Source organism: Hipposideros armiger, unplaced genomic scaffold (genome assembly GCF_001890085.2).
Source record: "Hipposideros armiger isolate ML-2016 unplaced genomic scaffold, ASM189008v1 scaffold_596, whole genome shotgun sequence".
Classification (NCBI taxonomy): domain Eukaryota; kingdom Metazoa; phylum Chordata; class Mammalia; order Chiroptera; family Hipposideridae; genus Hipposideros; species Hipposideros armiger.
Window position 1 is genome coordinate 675,696 of NW_017731946.1, and position 18,132 is coordinate 693,827.

The window sequence follows — 18,132 nt, forward strand, 5'->3', positions numbered from 1 at the left end:
CAAACTCTTGAGCGAGCTCTTAACCAACTGAGCCACTCAGCCGGCCCATATTTTGCTATTTCATTCGACACTTGGGACCTTCGTGAAATTCAGTGGGGGGAACTTCTTAATGACTTGAGATGAAATCTATTGCCTACTGGTAGGATGGGGGCTTGGGATAAGATTTAATAGCAATTAAAGACAATAATGTAAAGTGACATTTCCCACAAATTTTAGTCTGGGAAGTGAAATTCATTCTTGCTATTACAATAGTGAAAAAATGAGAAATGATTTTTATGTTAAATAATGAAGGTAGCTTCAATTATGGTACATCCACACCATGATACAGAGAACGATATTGCATTACAATGATGTTTATTATATACTGTTATATGAAAAATTCAGGTTATGATTTGGCAAGTATAGTTTGATCCCATTTTAATAAAAAATAAGAATATTGACATACATGTATCATCATAAAAATATGGGTAGGAAAAGTCTGAAGTATCTACATTAAATGTTACTAGTGATTGTATTACTGAGATTATGAGTGATGTGTTATTCTTACTTATTGTATTTGTTATTGATGAGAAATATTACCTTGTGAATCCTAAAAAGAATAAAATATAATTTTAGCAACCTGAGGCCTTACACGTATCTTTTTCTGTTCAGATGGTATTGCAGAAATATGAACAGAAGCAAAGCAGAGCAACTCCTCAGAAGTGAAGTAAGTGTTTGATCTTGTTTTCCTGGGTTTAGTTTCAGCGCACGTTAATTGTAATGCATCCCTGATAAGTAATGCCACATACCGCTTTTCCTAAAGCCTAAAAAATACTATGATATAAATACAGGGTTTTGGTTTTTTTAATCATTTAAAAGTGAAAACTGGCATATTAGTTTCCCTGGGGCCGCCATTACAAAGTACCACAAACGAGTGGCTTGAACAACAGAAATTTATGGTTTCACATTTCCAGAGGTAAGAAGTCTGAGATCAAGAGGCCAGCCAGCAGGGTTGGCTCCTCTGAGGGCTGTGAGGGAAGGGTCCATTGGAGGCTTCTCTCCTTCTCACCCTGTACAGGTCTGTCTCTGTGTCCAGGCTTCGTTTTTATAAGGACTCCAGTCATTATTCGTTTAGGGCCCACCCTTCATGACCTCATTTTAACTTGATTCTCTCTGTAATTCCCCAAATAAGGTCACAATCTGAAGTCCTGGGGGGTAAGGACTCTGACAAACGTTTTGGAGGGAAAAAAAATTAAACCCCTAAGAATAGGTCATAGCTCCACATGAGTAACATCTTCTTTACTCTCTTTCTTATCGACTTATCATTTGTTCCCTTGATTGTAGTACTTAAGTGTGTTTTTCCTTTTTGCTTGAAGTTATTTGTTTTAAAATAATTGACATCAGTAGTACATGATATCTTTTAGAAATGAAGTTTAAATATTTTGTTGCCATTAGAAATCAATGTAATAAAATTCTTATGTTATCACAAGAAATGAAACGAAAGGATAAAATGTAGTGTAGAGAAAACTGCAGAGGACTGGGTCAGGAGTCCCAAGTCTAGCTGTGACTTTTTTAGTCTATTTTTGCATCTGTAAGATGAGGAGGTTGGATTAGAAGATGATCTCTACAATTCTCTGCATTTTTTATCTAGTTATTCTACTTAGTAATAGTTCCTGATCTTTTAAACTCATGCTTTCTCATTTTATCCCCTGCTTATTATACCACGAGTCAAGGTTTGGTTGGGCAATTATTTCTGTAGTTTATATTGAGAGAGCAATAGCTGGTGACTTTGCTTGATTCAAATGACATGTTAACTCCCTGACAGGATTCCTACATGCCTCCCTGGTGACACCACAATGAGAGGCAGCTGGAGGGGAGTGGGTAGCTAGAAGACCTGGGTCCAAATCCTGGCTCTGCTTCTTACTAGCTGTGTGACCTCACGTAAATTATCTAACCATTCTGTGCCCCACGTCCTTACCTGTGAAATAAAGTGGGGTAATAGTAGTGCCCACCTCATAGGACTGTTTTGAGGATTAAGTAAGCTACAGATTAGAACATATTAGAACAGAAGATGTTTTTATGCTAAGTGAAATAAGTCAGAAAGAAAAAGTCAAGGACCATATGACTTCACTCATATGTGGGATATAATACTGAAAGCAATAAAGGAACCAGACAAACAAATAAACAAAAACTCATAGACACAGACAATAGTTCAGTGGTTACCAGAGGGTAAGGGGGAGGGGGCTGGTAGAAGAAGGTAAAAGGGATCAAATACATGGTGATGGAAGGAGAACTGACTCTGGGTGGTGAACACACAGTGCAATATATAGATGATGTGTTATAGAAATGTACACGTGAAACCCATATAGTTTTGTTGACCATTGTCACCCCAATAAATTTTAATAAAAAATAAATAAAATAATAAATTACACAGAAAAAAAACAGAACAAGTTCTCAATAAATCTATGGTAGTTATTATACTCTTTACAGATTGATGAACTGTTATGATCATTGTCCCTAATTGTTCTTATCAGATTTATTTATGGGATTTCATTTAATTCCACTGTCTTTCTTATGAATAAGAACAAAATTTACTTTATTTTTCACTTATTGAACATACTTCCATCTTTAAGCAGTTTCAGTGCTGGAGACTGACTGGTGTTATTGGTGGAGAAGCATTGGAGGTTCTGAGCTTCGGTGTCTTGCTCTGTGGCTTGGAACCTGATGAGGATTTATCCTTTAGTCGTTTATCATTGGTTCTGCCATTTGGCTTTCTCTCCTTAAGTTATTTGTACCCCCATCTCTCCTTTTGTAAAAAGTGATATTTAACATTGATTTCTAGGGGAATTAAAAACATTTTTGTAAAGAGCACTGAGGTATTTACAGGAAAAATGCTATCTGGATAGAAGATAATATTGAGCCAGGATCAAAGCTTACTGCAAATATGAAAAATATATGAAGTGAAACCCAATTGTTAAGAAATACATTTTTCAGTATCTGTTTTTATGTCCAGGACTTAAAGGAATTGTAGTCTTGTCTATTAGTTTTGGAAGGGCCCTGAGAGTTGTCTGGTTGAAATGTCCTATACTATGTGTGAGAAGATTGTGATTGTGGGGAATTGTGAATGTGCTTTCTTTAATCTCATGGCCCAGTGATGTCAAGTGGAAGGTCTGGCTGCACCCTGTTGGTAAGTTTTGCTTTTCTAAAGCAGATTTTCTAGGTGAAGGATGATAATCACGAAATCGTAAGATTGGGTTCTTGAATATTCTCCAGGGCATTGACTGATACTTGTTGAACTGAAACAATTTTCTTAACTTGGATTTTAGGATAAAGAAGGTGGTTTTATGGTAAGGGATTCCAGTCAACCAGGCATGTACACAGTCTCCCTTTATACGAAGTTTGGAGGGTAAGTAATCTCTCTCTCTCTCTCTCTCTCTCTCTCTCTCTCTCTCTCTCTCTCTCTCTCTCTCTCTCTCTCTCTTAATTTAGAGATTTTGTATGGTGTTCCTATATAATTTGTGTGGATTCATTATTTTTAAAAAATATGCTGTATTTCAGCATTAAAAAAGAAAACCTGAACTCAATTTTTAAAGTCTATATGGTTTTTTATATTGATATTTTAGTCATTTTCCTCATAGTTTTCCATATATGTATGTTTGTTGAGAATGGCTATGAAAATTTTGCCTGTGCACTGCACTAGGCACTACAGATTCCACAGTAGATACAGACCCTGCCCTCCAGGTGCTTAGTGGGGGCTTCAGACAAGCAGACAGACAGTTATGGTAATATATGAGTAATGCCAGGAAGCAGTGTGTGTGTGTGTGTGTGTGTGTGTGTGTGTGTGTGTGTGTGTGTGTGTGTGTGTGGTGGGGTACAGAGCCCAGACACATCTGAGTTAGTCATTAATGTTATCAAGTGACACCTGAGACCTGACAGGTGAGACAGGCAAAGTTGGAGGGAGGGGAGAGAGTATTTCTATCCAGGAAACCGCCGGGACCCAGAAGTGAATGAGGATATGGTGAGTTCCAGGAACTGACAAAAGTGTATTGAAGCTGGACTGTGGGAGGGGAGGGGCAGGATGAAGGGAGGAGAGAGAAGCCTGAGAGATCAAAGTAGAGGTTAGGTTGTGTCAATGGCAAGGAGTCTGGGCTCTATCTTAAGAGCAGCTGGAGGTATCCTGAATGGATTTTTGGCAAGAGATGACTCGAGAAGATCTATGTTCTAGAAAGATATCTAAAATAGAATTTTTTTCATTTTTTTTATGTCTAGTTTATTCACTTTTAGAAGTATAATTCCGCTAGACAATTACACGTTTACACCAACAGCAGGGACAAAAAGCACTAGCCAGCCAATATCTATTTTAAGATTTAACTGTGGGTAAATGGAGTTGGTAAATGTTCTCTTTCACAATCTCAGGCAGAGGACCAAGAATGTTACTAGTGAGCACTTTAAAAACTTCCACCTGTTCATGTGACAGGAGAAACTAAGAAGAACATGGGGAAAAATGAAATTTGTGCCGCAAATAGAAGGGGCCATATGTAACAACCTTGCGGCGACCTGGTAGAAAACATCTTCAGAGTGAAGTCACATTATTCCAACTTGGTTCTAACACATTGTGATTTTTATTATAGAGAAGGCTCGTCAGGTTTCAGGCACTATCATATAAAGGAAACAACAACATCCCCAAAGAAGTACTACCTGGCAGAAAAACATGCATTTGCTTCAATTCCTGAGATCGTTGAATATCATAAGCACAATGCAGCAGGTAAGTGAGCTTTTAAAATCTGTTTCAAATACTAGGTAGTGGTTAAAATGATCAGACATTGCAATGAATTCTTCCTTGAGCAGTTTTATTATGTAGTTAATTGTCGAATGTGATTGACTTAAAATTATTGTGTGTTAAGGGACTGATATGTATATACACACACATACACAAACAAACATACATATATACACACACAAAGAAAAATTGGAAACTATTATCAAGTCTCATAGAAAGCTCTGTTTTGACCTTAGGACATGAGTTATTCTTACTGTATATGGTCACTGTCACATTTCTGTGGTTTTATCCTTGGTACTGACAAGAGTCCAGGCTCTTGAACTGTCTCCTGGGCCCATCTGTGCACTTTCTTGTAAAATCCAGTTTTAGCCAGAGTCCTGCTAAGTCAGTTTACCCAGAGCCGCATACCCTCAATGTCTGACATCTGATCATCCTCAGTATCTGGTTCCTCACCCTCCACCATCCCCCAAGTGATGCTGGTCACCCTGGCTTGTCTTCATCAACAATCCTGTTATATTTATCTATTACAATTCCATTGGCTCCATTTGGGCAGTAGATGGGGGGAGGGGGGTTGTTACTTTGTGAGGGCTGAAAAGGATAACTATTGCATTGTTCTGTACACCTGAAACTAATATAAATAAATAAATAAGTAAGTAAGTAAATAAATAAATAAATAAAAGAATCCTGTTAGACTGGTTTAGTCAGAACTGCCCACTTCCCTTACCTCTGATGTTTCTCTTAGTGATACTCCATCCACTGTTCCCTACCTGCTTCTTGGCTGTAAATTCCCACTTGCCCACGCTGTCTTCAGAGTTGAGCCCAATTTCTCACCTCCACTCTAAAATCCCATTGCAGTGGTCCCTATACTTATCACAATGGTCCTGAGTGAAATCTGCCTTACCATCTTAAAAATTAACTTTTGAAATTTTATCAAAGGCACTTTTTGCAAAGTCTGTTGCTGTTTGTGACCCTGTTCCCTTTTCTCAGATAATGATTGGAACAGTTATGGAGATAATTTACATACCATAAAGGTCACCCATTTGAAGTATACAATTCAGTTGTCATTAGTATATTTATAGAGTTGTGCCAGCTGTCACCATTATCTATGAACATTTTCATCATCCAAAAAAGAAATTTTGTGCTCATTAGCAGTTACTCCTCATCCCCTTCACCAGTCCAGTCCTAGGCAACTACTAATCTACTTTGTCTCTACAGATTTGCCTTTTCTGGGCATTTCAGATAAATGCAATCAGACCATATGTGGTCATGTGACTAGCTTTTTTGACTTAGCATAATGTTTTTGAGGTTCGTCCATGTTGTAGCCTATATCAGTCCTGCATTTCTTTTTTATTGATGGATAATAATCCATTGTGTGAATTTTGTTTATGTCAATTTATCCCCTAAAGGACATTTTCTTAGCTCATATTCTGTTATTTTCATTTTCCGTGTTTACATTCCACTATTCCTTTCATGTTCTTGTATACATTTTATTCTTCACCATTATCTCAATTCATTCATTTAACAAACATGTATTAGGGGCCTACTGCATGCCAGGAACTGTGCTAGGTTCTAGGGAGACTGTGGTGGACTAGGTCATCATTGATCCTGTCTCTCCCAAGATCTTACCATCTGGAGGGGGAGACAGAAGTACATAACAATGTAAGTGAGTATGAGATATGCTGTAGTAGAGGAAATACAAAGCATTATGGGTATTTATAGGAGAGATTCCTGCCGTTTAGTCATGTTTAGTGCTGTAAGCAACTTAAAGAATTTAATGTGCCCCACTAAATTCCAGTAGTTGGTATTTCCAGTTGGCATTTTACAACCTGATTTTTATGCCAAGATTCCTAATATTGAGTTATGTCAGGTGAATCACTTTAATTTTTAGTAGACTGCTATAATTTCCTTTCATAGATCAGATCTCATATTGGAGAAGAGCATGAAATAATAATGGATAATAACAGTTAGACAGCTTTTAACATCCTTTAAAATGTTTGAGAAGAGAATATGCTAGCATGGGGCCTGATCAACACTGGAGTATTTAAAAGGAAATGCCTGTTGAATGACTAAAAGCATATATCTATGTTTACATTTTTTGGGCTTCACAAAAATATGATGTTGTCAACTCAGAGAGTAGGATCATCTTCTTCCTTCCTGTTTTCCTCTCTTGTTTTTTGCCAGCATGTAGCACAGTGTGCACACAGAGGCGATCACTAAGTGAAAAAAATCAATGAATTTTGTAAGTGGGTTTCTAGTTTAGCACTTTAGCATGCAGAACGATTAAGAATGAATTCTACTGCAAAACTTTTCTTTGATTTCTAGGACTTGTCACAAGGCTACGGTACCCAGTTAGTGCAAAGGGGAGAAATGCGCCAACCACCGCAGGATTCAGCTACGGTAATTCGTTCTGTGGTTGCATTGGCTCATTCTCCTTGAAAAGAATTCATTATCACAAGACCAATTTAGATGTGTAGAATGCCACATAGTGGAACAGGTTTTTTAATAAATTTTATAGAATGGTTTTTTTTTTAAATGATTATACTTATAGCTGTAGTAACCCTAGGTTTTTTGTTTTCCTCATTATTCATAATTCAACAGAAAACTCCCTGTCAGTGAAAAATAAGCATTACCATGTTGTGTCTAAAATAAATTAAAGCCTTTCCTGGTTTTCACTGGCTTTGTTGGTTACTAACAGGAAAGTACGGATGGAGGTAACAGAGAAAGCATCCAACTTGATTATTGTCATTGTTGCTTCCAGCAAAAGCCTTTAACAGCAGGGTGAATTCTTTCCAACTTGCAGGAATTGGGGGAAAAATAGAAAATAAAACAAGGGAAGAGTGGTAAAGGAGGGAGTGTTTGTTTTTATTTTTTTTCAAAATTCCTTTAACTTTCAAGCTGTATTATTATCTTCCTATGCAGCATCTCCTTGCCTTTTGTAGTTCACATTGCTTGTACTGTGACAGCTTAGAAGAGGTACATCCTCCTCCGAGCGTGGAAAGCCATCATTTGCAGTTTAGATGCGTGTTGCGAGTCTGCTCTGACCTTTACTAGTAATTCCACTGTCCTGTAACTTTGAGATTGACCTTGGTTGTTGTAATTGTTTCTCACTGATTCGTGCTCTATCCTGTATTGAATTTTATCACTTTCCCCTTCTGCCTCACAGAAAAATGGGAGATTAACCCTTCAGAGCTGACTTTTATGAGAGAATTAGGGAGTGGACTGTTTGGAGTGGTGAGGCTTGGCAAGTGGCGAGCTCAGTACAAAGTAGCAATCAAAGCTATTCGGGAAGGTGCCATGTGTGAGGAAGACTTCATAGAAGAAGCTAAAGTGATGATGTAAGTTATCGTGTTCTTTCTGGTTCCTTTTTTTGCATTAAAAAGTGGCCCCTCACCGGCATTATTAGCTCCTGATGGTTTCTTTTGCTATCATAACTGTGTGTATGCATGACTTCTCTCCCAGGAAACTGACACACCCGAAGTTGGTACAACTTTATGGTGTATGCACCCAGCAGAAACCAATTTACATTGTTACCGAGTTCATGGAAAGGGGCTGCCTTCTGAATTTTCTCCGACAGAGACAAGGTCATTTTAGTAGAGACATACTGCTGAGCATGTGTCAAGATGTGTGTGAAGGGATGGAATACCTGGAGAGAAACAGCTTCATCCACAGAGATCTGGTAAATTTTAAACCACCTGTTTTCCCATTCATTGGCCAAATTCCTTTGAAACACTGAGTTAGCAAATGGGCGATGATGTGTCAGTACTCAATTTTTGTTCTCAACAATATTTCACCAGTTTTTTTTGAACTTGGTAAGTTTAACTTGCACCATAATAGTAACAGAAAGATCTTTTTAAAATCTAATACATTCAATACATAATTACATAGTTATTGTACAAATAATACATAATTACATAGGCAATATTTCCCAACAAGTTAATCATGCATAGATTATTTAATCTCTTTAAACATCTCATGAGATAGCTAGTCATGACTGTGTTTCTGATCATCATTATTTTACTGATAAGGAAATTGGCTTCAGAGCCATGAAATGACTTGTATATGGTGATAAATGAGGAGGTTAAGGGCTGATTCATCCTTTAAATCCTAAACTCACTTCCACCTCACATACTATACGCAGAGACTATCACAGAAATCCTTGGTTCATTCTCTTTATCGCTGAAAGCAATGGGAAAAGATGGAAGCCCATGTTAATTCCTGAAAATACCAGAAAAAGTAATCTTCTATTACTGGTTCTAAATTATTGTGACAGAGACACATCTTAATTTTCCCTCTTTTACTTTTTCTCTTTCTCTCCCTCATTCTTTCTCTTTTTTCCCCTCTGCCTAGTCTTCCCTATTTTCAGCATGTTGACAGAACTATCAGTCCCATCCCCTGTAACCACCACTTTATTCTCTGTTTTTGTACAGTTTTGACTTTTTAAAAAAATATTCCGCATGTAAGTGATATCACATGGTACTTGTCTTTCTCAGTCTGACTTACCTCACTTAGCGTAATATGTTCAAGGTCCCTTCATATTGTCACAAATAGCAGGATATCCTTCTTTCTCATGGTTGAATAATGTTCATTGTATATATATTCCACATCTTTTTTATCTATTCATCCACTGATGAGCATTTGGGTTGTTTACATATCTTGGCTATTGTGAATAATGCTGCCATACACGGGTGTGTATGTATCTCATCAAAATCCTGTTTTCATTTCCTTTGGGTATATTCCCAAAAGTGGAATTGCTAGATTGTATGATAGATCTATTTTTAATTTTTTGAGGAACCTTTGTATTGTTTTTCATAGTGGTTGGACTAATTTAAATTCCCACTAATTTATATGCATAAAGGTTTCCAATTCACCACATCCTTGCCATCACCTGCTGTCTCTTGTCTTCTTGATAATAGCCATTCTAACAGGTGTGAGGTGATAGCTCATTGTGGTTTTGATTTGTATTTCCCTGATGATTAGTGATGTTGAGCACCTTTTGATGTGCCTATTGGCCATTTTGATGTCCTCTTTGGAAAAATGTCTATTTAGTTGTTCTTCCCATTATTAAATTGGTTTGTTTGTTTTTTGTTAAGTTGTGTTAGTTCTTTATGTATTTTGGATGTTAACCCCTTATCTGATATATGGTTTGCAAAAATTTTCTCCCATTATGTAGGCTGCCATTTCATTTTGTTGATTATTTCTTTTGCTGTGCAGAAGCTTTTGGGTCTGATGTAGTCCTATTTATTGATGTTTGCTTTTGTTGTTTGTACTTTTGATGTTATGTCCAAAAAATCATTCCTAAGACCAATATTGATGAATTTCTTCCTTACGTTTTCTTCTAGGAGTTTTATAGTATCAGGCCTTATGTTTAAACCTTTGATCCACTTTGAGTTAATTTTTGTGAGTTGTATGAGATAGGGGTCCAGTTTCATTGATCTGCCTGTGTTTATCCGGTTTTCCCAGCACCATTTGTTGAAGAGACTATTCTTTGCCCCTTTGGGTCTTTTTGGCTCCCTTGTGGAATATTAGTTAACTATAAATGCCAGGATTTAATTCTGGATTCTCTTAACCTGTTCCATTGTTCTATTTTGTGCTAAGTACCATACTGTTTTTACAATGGCTCTGTAATATAGTTTGAAATCAGGAAATGATACCTTCAGCTTTATTCTTTTTTCTCAGGATTGCTTTGGCTATTCAGGGTCTTTTGTAGTTCCACGCACGTTTTAGGATTGTTTCTTCTATTTCTGTGAAGAATGCCTTTGGTAATTTGATGGGGATTGTGTTGAATTTCTAGATGGTTTTGGGTAGTCTGGCCATCTCAACAATATTTATTCTTCTAGCCATGATACGGATGTCTTTCCACTTGTTTGTATCTTCTTCAGTTTTTTTTCAGCAAAATCTTGTCATTTTCATTGTACTGATCTTTCGCATCTTTGGTTAAATTTATTCCTAAGTATTTTATTTTGATGCTAATTTTGAATGGGTTAGTTTTCTTTATTTCCTTTTCTGATGCTTTATCATTAGTGTAAAGGAATGACACTGGTTTCTATAAGTTGATTTTGTAACCTGCCACTTTACTGATTAAGTCCAACAGTTTTTTGATTGACTCTGGGATTTTCTCTATATAAGATCATATTGTCAGCAAATAGCAACAATTTTATTTCTTTATTCCCAATTTGGATGCCTTTTATTTCTTTGTCTTGCCTAATTGCTCTAGCTAGGATTTCCAGTACTATATTGAATAGGAGTAGTGAGAGTGAGCAGCCTTGTCTTGTACCTGATCTCAGAAGAAACCTTTTCAATTTTTCTCCATTGATTATAATCTTAGTAGTGGGTTTATCATATGTGGCCTTTATTATGTTGAGGTACATTCCTTCTATAATGAATCTGTTAAGGGTTTTTATCATGAAAGGATATTGTGTTTTGTCAAATGCTTTCTCTGTGACTATTGAGATGATCATGTGATTTTTATCTTTTATTGATGTAATGAATTACACTTATTGATTTGCATATGCTGAACCGTCCTTGCATCCCAGGGATAAATCCCACTTGGTCATGGTGTATAATCCTATTAATGCATTTTTGAATCTGGTTTGCTATTATTTTGTTGAGAATTTTTGCATCCGTTTTTATCAGGGATATTGGTCTATAGTTTTCTTGTGATATCATCAGCTGGTTTTTGTATCAAAGTAATGTTGGCTTTGTAGAATAAATCTGGAAGTATTTTCTCTTTCTTAACATTTTGGAAGAGTTTGAGGAGGATTGCTTGGTATTAATTCTTCTTTAAATATTGGTTAGAATTCACCAGTGAAACCCTCTGGCCCTGGAGTTTTCTTTGGTGGTAGTTTTTTTTATTACTGACTCAATCTGTTGACTCATTATTGGCCTGTTCAAATTTCTTCCTGATTCACTCTTGGTAGGTTATGTGTTTCTTGAAATGTATTCATTTTTTCCTAGTTATATAGTTTGTTGTCATATGATTGTTTTTGTATTTCTTATAATTTTTGTATTTCTATAGTGTCAGTTGTAATGCCTTGTGTTTCCTTTCTAATTTTATTTATTTGAGTCTTCTTTCTTTTATCCCTTTGTCAGCTAAAGGTTTGTCAATTTTGTTTATCTTTTCAAAGAACCAGCTTTTAATTTTGTTGTTCCCTTCTATTGTTTTTCTGGTCTCTATTTCATTTATTTCTGCTCTGATTTTTATATATTATTTCCTTCCTTCTGCTAACTTCGGGTGTAATTTGTTCCTCTTTTTCTAGTTCCTTGAAGTGTAAAGTTAGGTTGTTTATTTTAAGTTTTCCTAATTTCTCAATATATGTGCTTATTGCGCTAAACTTTCCTTTCAAACTGCTTTTGCTTCATTCCATGAAATTTGCTATGTTGTATTTTCATTTTCATTTGTTTTGAGGTAGTTATTTCCCTTTTGATTTCTTCTTTGACACACTGTTTTTTGAGAAATGTGTTGTTTAGTTTTCACATATTTGAAGAGCTACTCACTTTATTACATAGTTTTTTACCTCTTTGTGTGTGCGATAAGAGTGTGTAGATTTATTCTCTTAGCACATTTCAAGTTTAAATTGGATTTTTTTTTTACAATTGAGGTGCATGACTTTCTTACATATTTCATATATTAACCCTTTATCAGATGTTTGTTTTGCAAATATTTTTTCCCATTCTGTAGTGAGGCAGAAGAGCCTATGTTTACTCTTGTGTATACAGTTGACCCTTGAACAACATAGGAGTTAGGGGCTCCAACCCCCCACACAGTTGAAAATCTGGGCATAACTTTTGACTCCCCAAAAAATTAACTACTAATAGTGTACGGATGACCGGAAGCCTTACCGATAACATACACAGTTGATTAACACATATTTTATATGTTATATGTATTATATACTGTATTCTTACAATAAAGTAAGCTAAAGAAATGTTATTAAGAAAATCATACATGTACAGTACTGTATGTATTTATTGAAAAAATTCACATATAAATGGACCCGCATAGTTCAAAGCCATGTTGTTCAAGGGTCACATGTATGTTGGAGACATTTGCGTAGGTGTACAAACAATTTTTGAAGAGATATTTCCACCCTCTGCTGACATTGACTGGGCTAAACTAAATTTAAAATAAATAGAACTTACATTTTTCTACTTTTATTGTGGAACTATGTAACTGATAATACCATTATAATATTGTTTTCCAGGCTGCCAGAAATTGTCTAGTAAATGAGGCTGGAGTTGTAAAAGTATCTGATTTTGGAATGGCCAGGTATGTCTGAGTATAAATACGCATTTTCTATTAATTTTGGATTAAATTAATATGAGACTGTGACCTTTTCCTTCACAGTACAGGAAGCCTGAATTTTTCTTTGCAGTTTGACTATGTCAGTGTCTTCCTCTTGTTTTTAAGAGCTGTTTTGAATCTTTTGTTTCATTAGCAAAATAGTAGTACCCATCATTATTTTAATACCGGAACTAATTGCTTTTTCTGCTTATTTGTGTTTTTGATATAAGGTAATAAAATAAATTAGATTATTTGTATTTTGAAAAATTTCTTTGCTGAATGTATCCATTTTACTGTTAGCTTTGGCTTTTTCTCAGATGAACAAATTGTTGAGGAATTATGATTGCTTAACGTTTTATTATGTGGCTTTCTGTGATATGCACATTAGCGTGTAGAATGAATAAGTATGGGAATAATCTGCACTGATGAAGCAGAAAGGCAATCTTGTCAGCTAGCTGTTCTGAGATAAAGAATTAAAGTAAATATACGCTGTTAATTATTGTTAATAATTCTCTCCACTAGGTGGCAGTATAGCCTATTAAATACACTCCTTTTTTTTCCTCCCTGGTGTGGATTAGATTTCTAGAATCTTTTGTCTTCACAGAAATCTTTTTTGTGGGTAAAGTTCTTAGACTACCCAAATCTGTAGTGTTTTTATTCGCTTAATTTTTATAACTTGAATAGGGTGTTAGAAATGACCTTTAAAAAATATTTAGTTCTTGCCCTCTGTACATCCATATAGCCACTCATAAGAAATTAAGTGCCTACTATGTTCCAGGCACAATGTTAGACCGAACCAGAGCAGAGAGTAAGACACACAAGTCCCGGCTCACATGCAGCTTATTTTCAAGAGGAAGGTGAAACGTGAGACCAGAGCCATGCAGAGAGGAAAACAAACACAGAGCAGTGCAGTGGACCAGGGTCCAGCAAACATCCTCTGGGCCAGACCTGACCCACCACCTCTTTTTGTACAGCCTGTTACCCAACAACGGTTTTCACACTGTTAAATGGTTGAAAAAAAAAGTTAAAAGAATATAACCCGTGAAAATGATCTGACATTCAAGTGTCAACGTCCATAAATAAAGTTTGACTGGCACACAGTCTCGCTCATTCACTTATGTATTGCCTGTGGCCGCTTTCATCCCACAAAGGCCAAGGTGAGTGGTTGTGACAGAGGCTGCCTGGCCTGCAAAATCTCAAATATTCATTATCTGGCCCTTCACAGAAAAAGTTTGCTGGCCCCTATGATAGAGATAACTTGGGGTTGGGGGTGGGGTGAGCACTGAGTGATGGTATGGGGTAGGAGTGATGGTGGCTACTTTAGATCCGGTGCTCTGGAAGGCTTCTTTGAGATCTTTGATATTTGAATGAGACCCCCGAAGGCAGAAACTAGCCAGATAGGTGAAAATGTGAGGATAAAATATTCCAGATGGAAGAAACACCAGGCGTAAAAGTTTGAAATCTAGGACAGGCTTGGCCAGCTCAAGGAATCAAAAGAGGGTGGGGTGGCTGGCCCATGGCCAGTACCAAGAGCAGTGATAAAGGCAGGCAAGGACCAGGTCATCCAGTCAAGTGTAGCAACTAAGGAAACTCAGGCCCAGGGAGGTTAGAAAGCTGATCCTGTCAGAAGTGGGACCGGAACTGCTGACTGTCAGGTCCTTAATAATCAATGTTCTTTATTTGCTTTATATGAAGATGTTCCGTATCTGACAGGCAGCCCTCCAATTTTACATGTTCAATTTTCATATATTTGGCTTTCAGAAAATCTGTGCTTTTGTATCCACCCCTCTAAAACACTCATTAGACACTAAAATCAGAGTCCCCTGATTGACAGACAAGTTGATCCAGCTTATGGTGGTATTGCCACCGTCTTTGTCCATACAGCAAAGGAGGTTTGTGCAATTATTTGAATATTTCCTCCTGGAATTTTTTAGAAATTAACTTTATATGTTCATATAGTACACAAACACATTCATTCATTCCTCCTGGAAATACATACTGAGCACATTACAGAAAGGGCCGAACTTTCCATATTTAACACCCCAATAAAGGTTTCTCCCCAGACATAACAGAGCTACCAGTTTGTGTATGTCCCTCCAGAAGGACAGAAGTTGCTCCCATAGAAAAATTATATAATATTGTTTTGAGTGTGTGTGTGTATGGGTGTGTGTGTGTGTGTGTGTGGATGTATGTGTAGGAGGGATATCATGGTGTTTAAAAATATACTCCACCATTTACATATGTCATTTTGCAATTTGCTTTTTTGACTTGTACTTTTAAATTGTGCTCTGTGGAATTGTGGGGACTAAAAGCACATGTGTCCCCAAACGCTCTGCACCACTTCCTTTACAGCAGCTTTGCTTTAGATGTTTTACATGTGAGGCCTTTGGGTAAGACTTTGTTTCAAGAACAAAATTGCTTACAAGAAAACATTTGCAAACTATTTCGTTGTAGTCTACTTCTATTGCCTTATATCAAAAAAACAAAACGAAAAATGAATGCATAGATACTAACATTACAGTGCATCCATTTCAAGCACTGAAATGGAGCTGAGATGGAAATCACCAGGTGTGGCCACCGAGGCAAACATTTAGCTTCAACCGGATGCTTGTTGGACTTCAGTCAACTGTGTTTTTGATTCTAAGGGAGAAAAAAAGAACATGTACAAAATGCAGATCGTAACTCGGGGGTGTAAATTTATGGTGTGTCTTACTGTAGGTATGTTCTGGATGATCAGTACACAAGTTCTTCCGGTGCTAAATTTCCTGTGAAGTGGTGTCCACCCGAGGTGTTTAATTACAGCCGCTTTAGCAGCAAATCAGATGTCTGGTCATTTGGTAAGACACATGGCCCATTTTTCCTCAACTCTGCTCTGAAGAGTTGATCGGTAATCCTATCCTTATCCTTTCCCAGGTGTTTTGATGTGGGAAGTATTCACTGAAGGCAGAATGCCCTTTGAGAAAAACACCAACTATGAAGTGGTAACCATGGTTACTCGTGGTCACCGACTCTACCGGCCAAAGTTGGCATCCAACTATGTATACGAGGTGATGCTGAGATGTTGGCAGGAGGTATAGAATTTTTTTATGCTTTTTAAAAAATTTTTTATTTTAAATCTCTAAAACATTATGGGCCTGGGCTTATAGATTAATAGTGTGTAGACTTTATAGCCCAGTGAGTTGGTACATGTTTTACATGATTTCAAACTCTAGGTAGGAACCCAACCCTCTCAACTCAATTCTGAATAATGGGGAAAGAATGTGAAGAAGTGGAAAGTGCTAATAATTGAGATAATAAATTCAGGCGCTGCTCTATTACCAAGTGGGAATCCTGCCACAGTTGCCTGAGGTAGGGACTGAGAGAATAAGTCGGAGGAGGTGACTCTTCTTTCGGTGGCCCTCTTGTATTGTTGAAGTATTACTCTTTCACCAGAGAAAGTTTCTTTCTCCAAACCTCAACTTTCTCAGGTTTTTTTACTCACGTTCTTTGGAAGTTTTCCTTCCCCATGTATTGAAATGTCATCTCATAGAAGAGATTAGACACCAAAATGACTTTTGAAAGATAATAGTAATTATTAAAGATAATAATGACATTAGCTCGCATGTATTGTGTGCTAGACACTGTACTAAATGCTTTAGATTTAGTTTTCAACCCTTTGAAGTGTGACCACTTCTGGGTGAGACTACCAAGACGCATGAAGTTGATGTTTGCCCAAGACCACTTAGCTGCAGAAAACCAGTGTCCTGTCTGACTCATAAGCCCATGTTCTCGGTCCCTTGCTGTAAACCTCCTAAGAGTATTGACTGGGATGGGCAGAGGGCTTCTGGGCATGAAGAGTGGTGCTAGAGGGAGAGAGGCCAGCATGAGCAAAGTCGTGGAGGCGGAAATGAACATGGTGTGTGTCCACAAGGGTGGACACTGGTCTGATTGAGCAGAGAGCCCATGTGAGGGTTTTTCTGGGAAATGAAATTGGATAGCCAGCAGGTAGGGGATGGCCAGGTTATATGTAGAGGGCACTGCCATGTAGGAGGACTTGCTTTCACAGGCAATAAGGAACGATCAGGTTCTTGAAATTGGGACGCAAAAGCAGTGCGGTAGAAAGCTTATTCTAGCGGCAGTACATGCAGGATAGATCAGACCTACTTGGAGATACCTGCGTGTTCCAGTCCTAAAGTATTGTGTACCTTGCTCTAGTGTACTATGTTATCTGGGTTTGAGAAATTATTTTTGGAATGGATCCTGGAACCCATAGCTTCTCTTTGATTTTTAATTTTAGAAACCAGAGGCAAGGCCTTCCTTTGAAGATTTGCTGCGCACAATAGATGAACTAGTCGAATGTGAAGAAACTTTTGGAAGATAAGTAGTATTGTGACCAGTGGCTTCTAGATTTGAAACCACAAGGAAGAAATGGCACCTTGTGGCTAACTTTTAATTTATTTAGCACTTGGATGTAGAGATTGTTTTGCTAAATGGGAAACACCTAAAGCATCTGCTTTTGGACCATCCATAGCTCCATGACTGAATCTTCCAGATTGTGGAAATGCTGCTTAGAGATGGTGATCGAAAGCATTCACTTTTATCCATTCCATGGGGCTTCAGTGCCCTCACAGGTACCATGCCCAGGCCTCAGGGTTTGCCCATTTGAGGGGTGCACATGGGGCCATGTCAGCTGGTGCCAGTGGAAGACTGGGGTATTTGGGAAGGGAGAGGATATTACAGCCATGTTCCAGCAACCCTACTCTTCCTTTTGACTTCTACAGCAATCTGGGCCAGGGGCATTGTCTAGAATGTGGGCTCTGGAGGAACCAGGAACCCACCTTGGATAACTACACATCTTTTGTTTTGAAAACATCTGTTTTCAAGACTGCCATTAGTATTACTTTACAAAACATTTGTATGCTGTACATATTGTAAATATATATAATATATAAAGTTATATATTTATAAGAAACATGAGTTGTCTCTCTTTTTTTTTTTTAATTGGGGAATTGGGGAAAGGGGAATAGACAAGTTGCTGTCATTTCGTTCCTCAGTCTAGTTGTGGAGGACGTTGCTTCACTGGCCCAAGTTGGCACCATCATTGCGCTCTTCC

General features: G+C 37.4%; 1 protein-coding gene across 4 annotated transcripts in view; it reads left to right on the forward strand.

The window, feature by feature from the left end:
* TEC (tec protein tyrosine kinase) overlaps positions 1–18,021 on the forward strand; it is a 148,526-nt gene extending 130,505 nt beyond the window's left edge. For 2 of the 4 annotated variants that reach the window (XM_019624606.1, XM_019624607.1), the window contains exons 9-18: positions 652–706; positions 3,306–3,385; positions 4,611–4,744; positions 7,082–7,156; positions 7,923–8,094; positions 8,219–8,435; positions 12,961–13,025; positions 15,759–15,877; positions 15,954–16,111; positions 17,317–18,021. In XM_019624606.1, coding sequence (XP_019480151.1) covers positions 652–706; positions 3,306–3,385; positions 4,611–4,744; positions 7,082–7,156; positions 7,923–8,094; positions 8,219–8,435; positions 12,961–13,025; positions 15,759–15,877; positions 15,954–16,111; positions 17,317–17,400 — 1,159 coding nt within the window. In that variant the 3' untranslated portion in view covers positions 17,401–18,021. The remainder of the gene's footprint in view (positions 1–651; positions 707–3,305; positions 3,386–4,610; positions 4,745–7,081; positions 7,157–7,922; positions 8,095–8,218; positions 8,436–12,960; positions 13,026–15,758; positions 15,878–15,953; positions 16,112–17,316) is intronic. The other 2 variants (XR_002121950.1, XM_019624609.1) reach the window with 2 other exon arrangements.
* Positions 18,022–18,132: the final 111 nt, after the last annotated feature.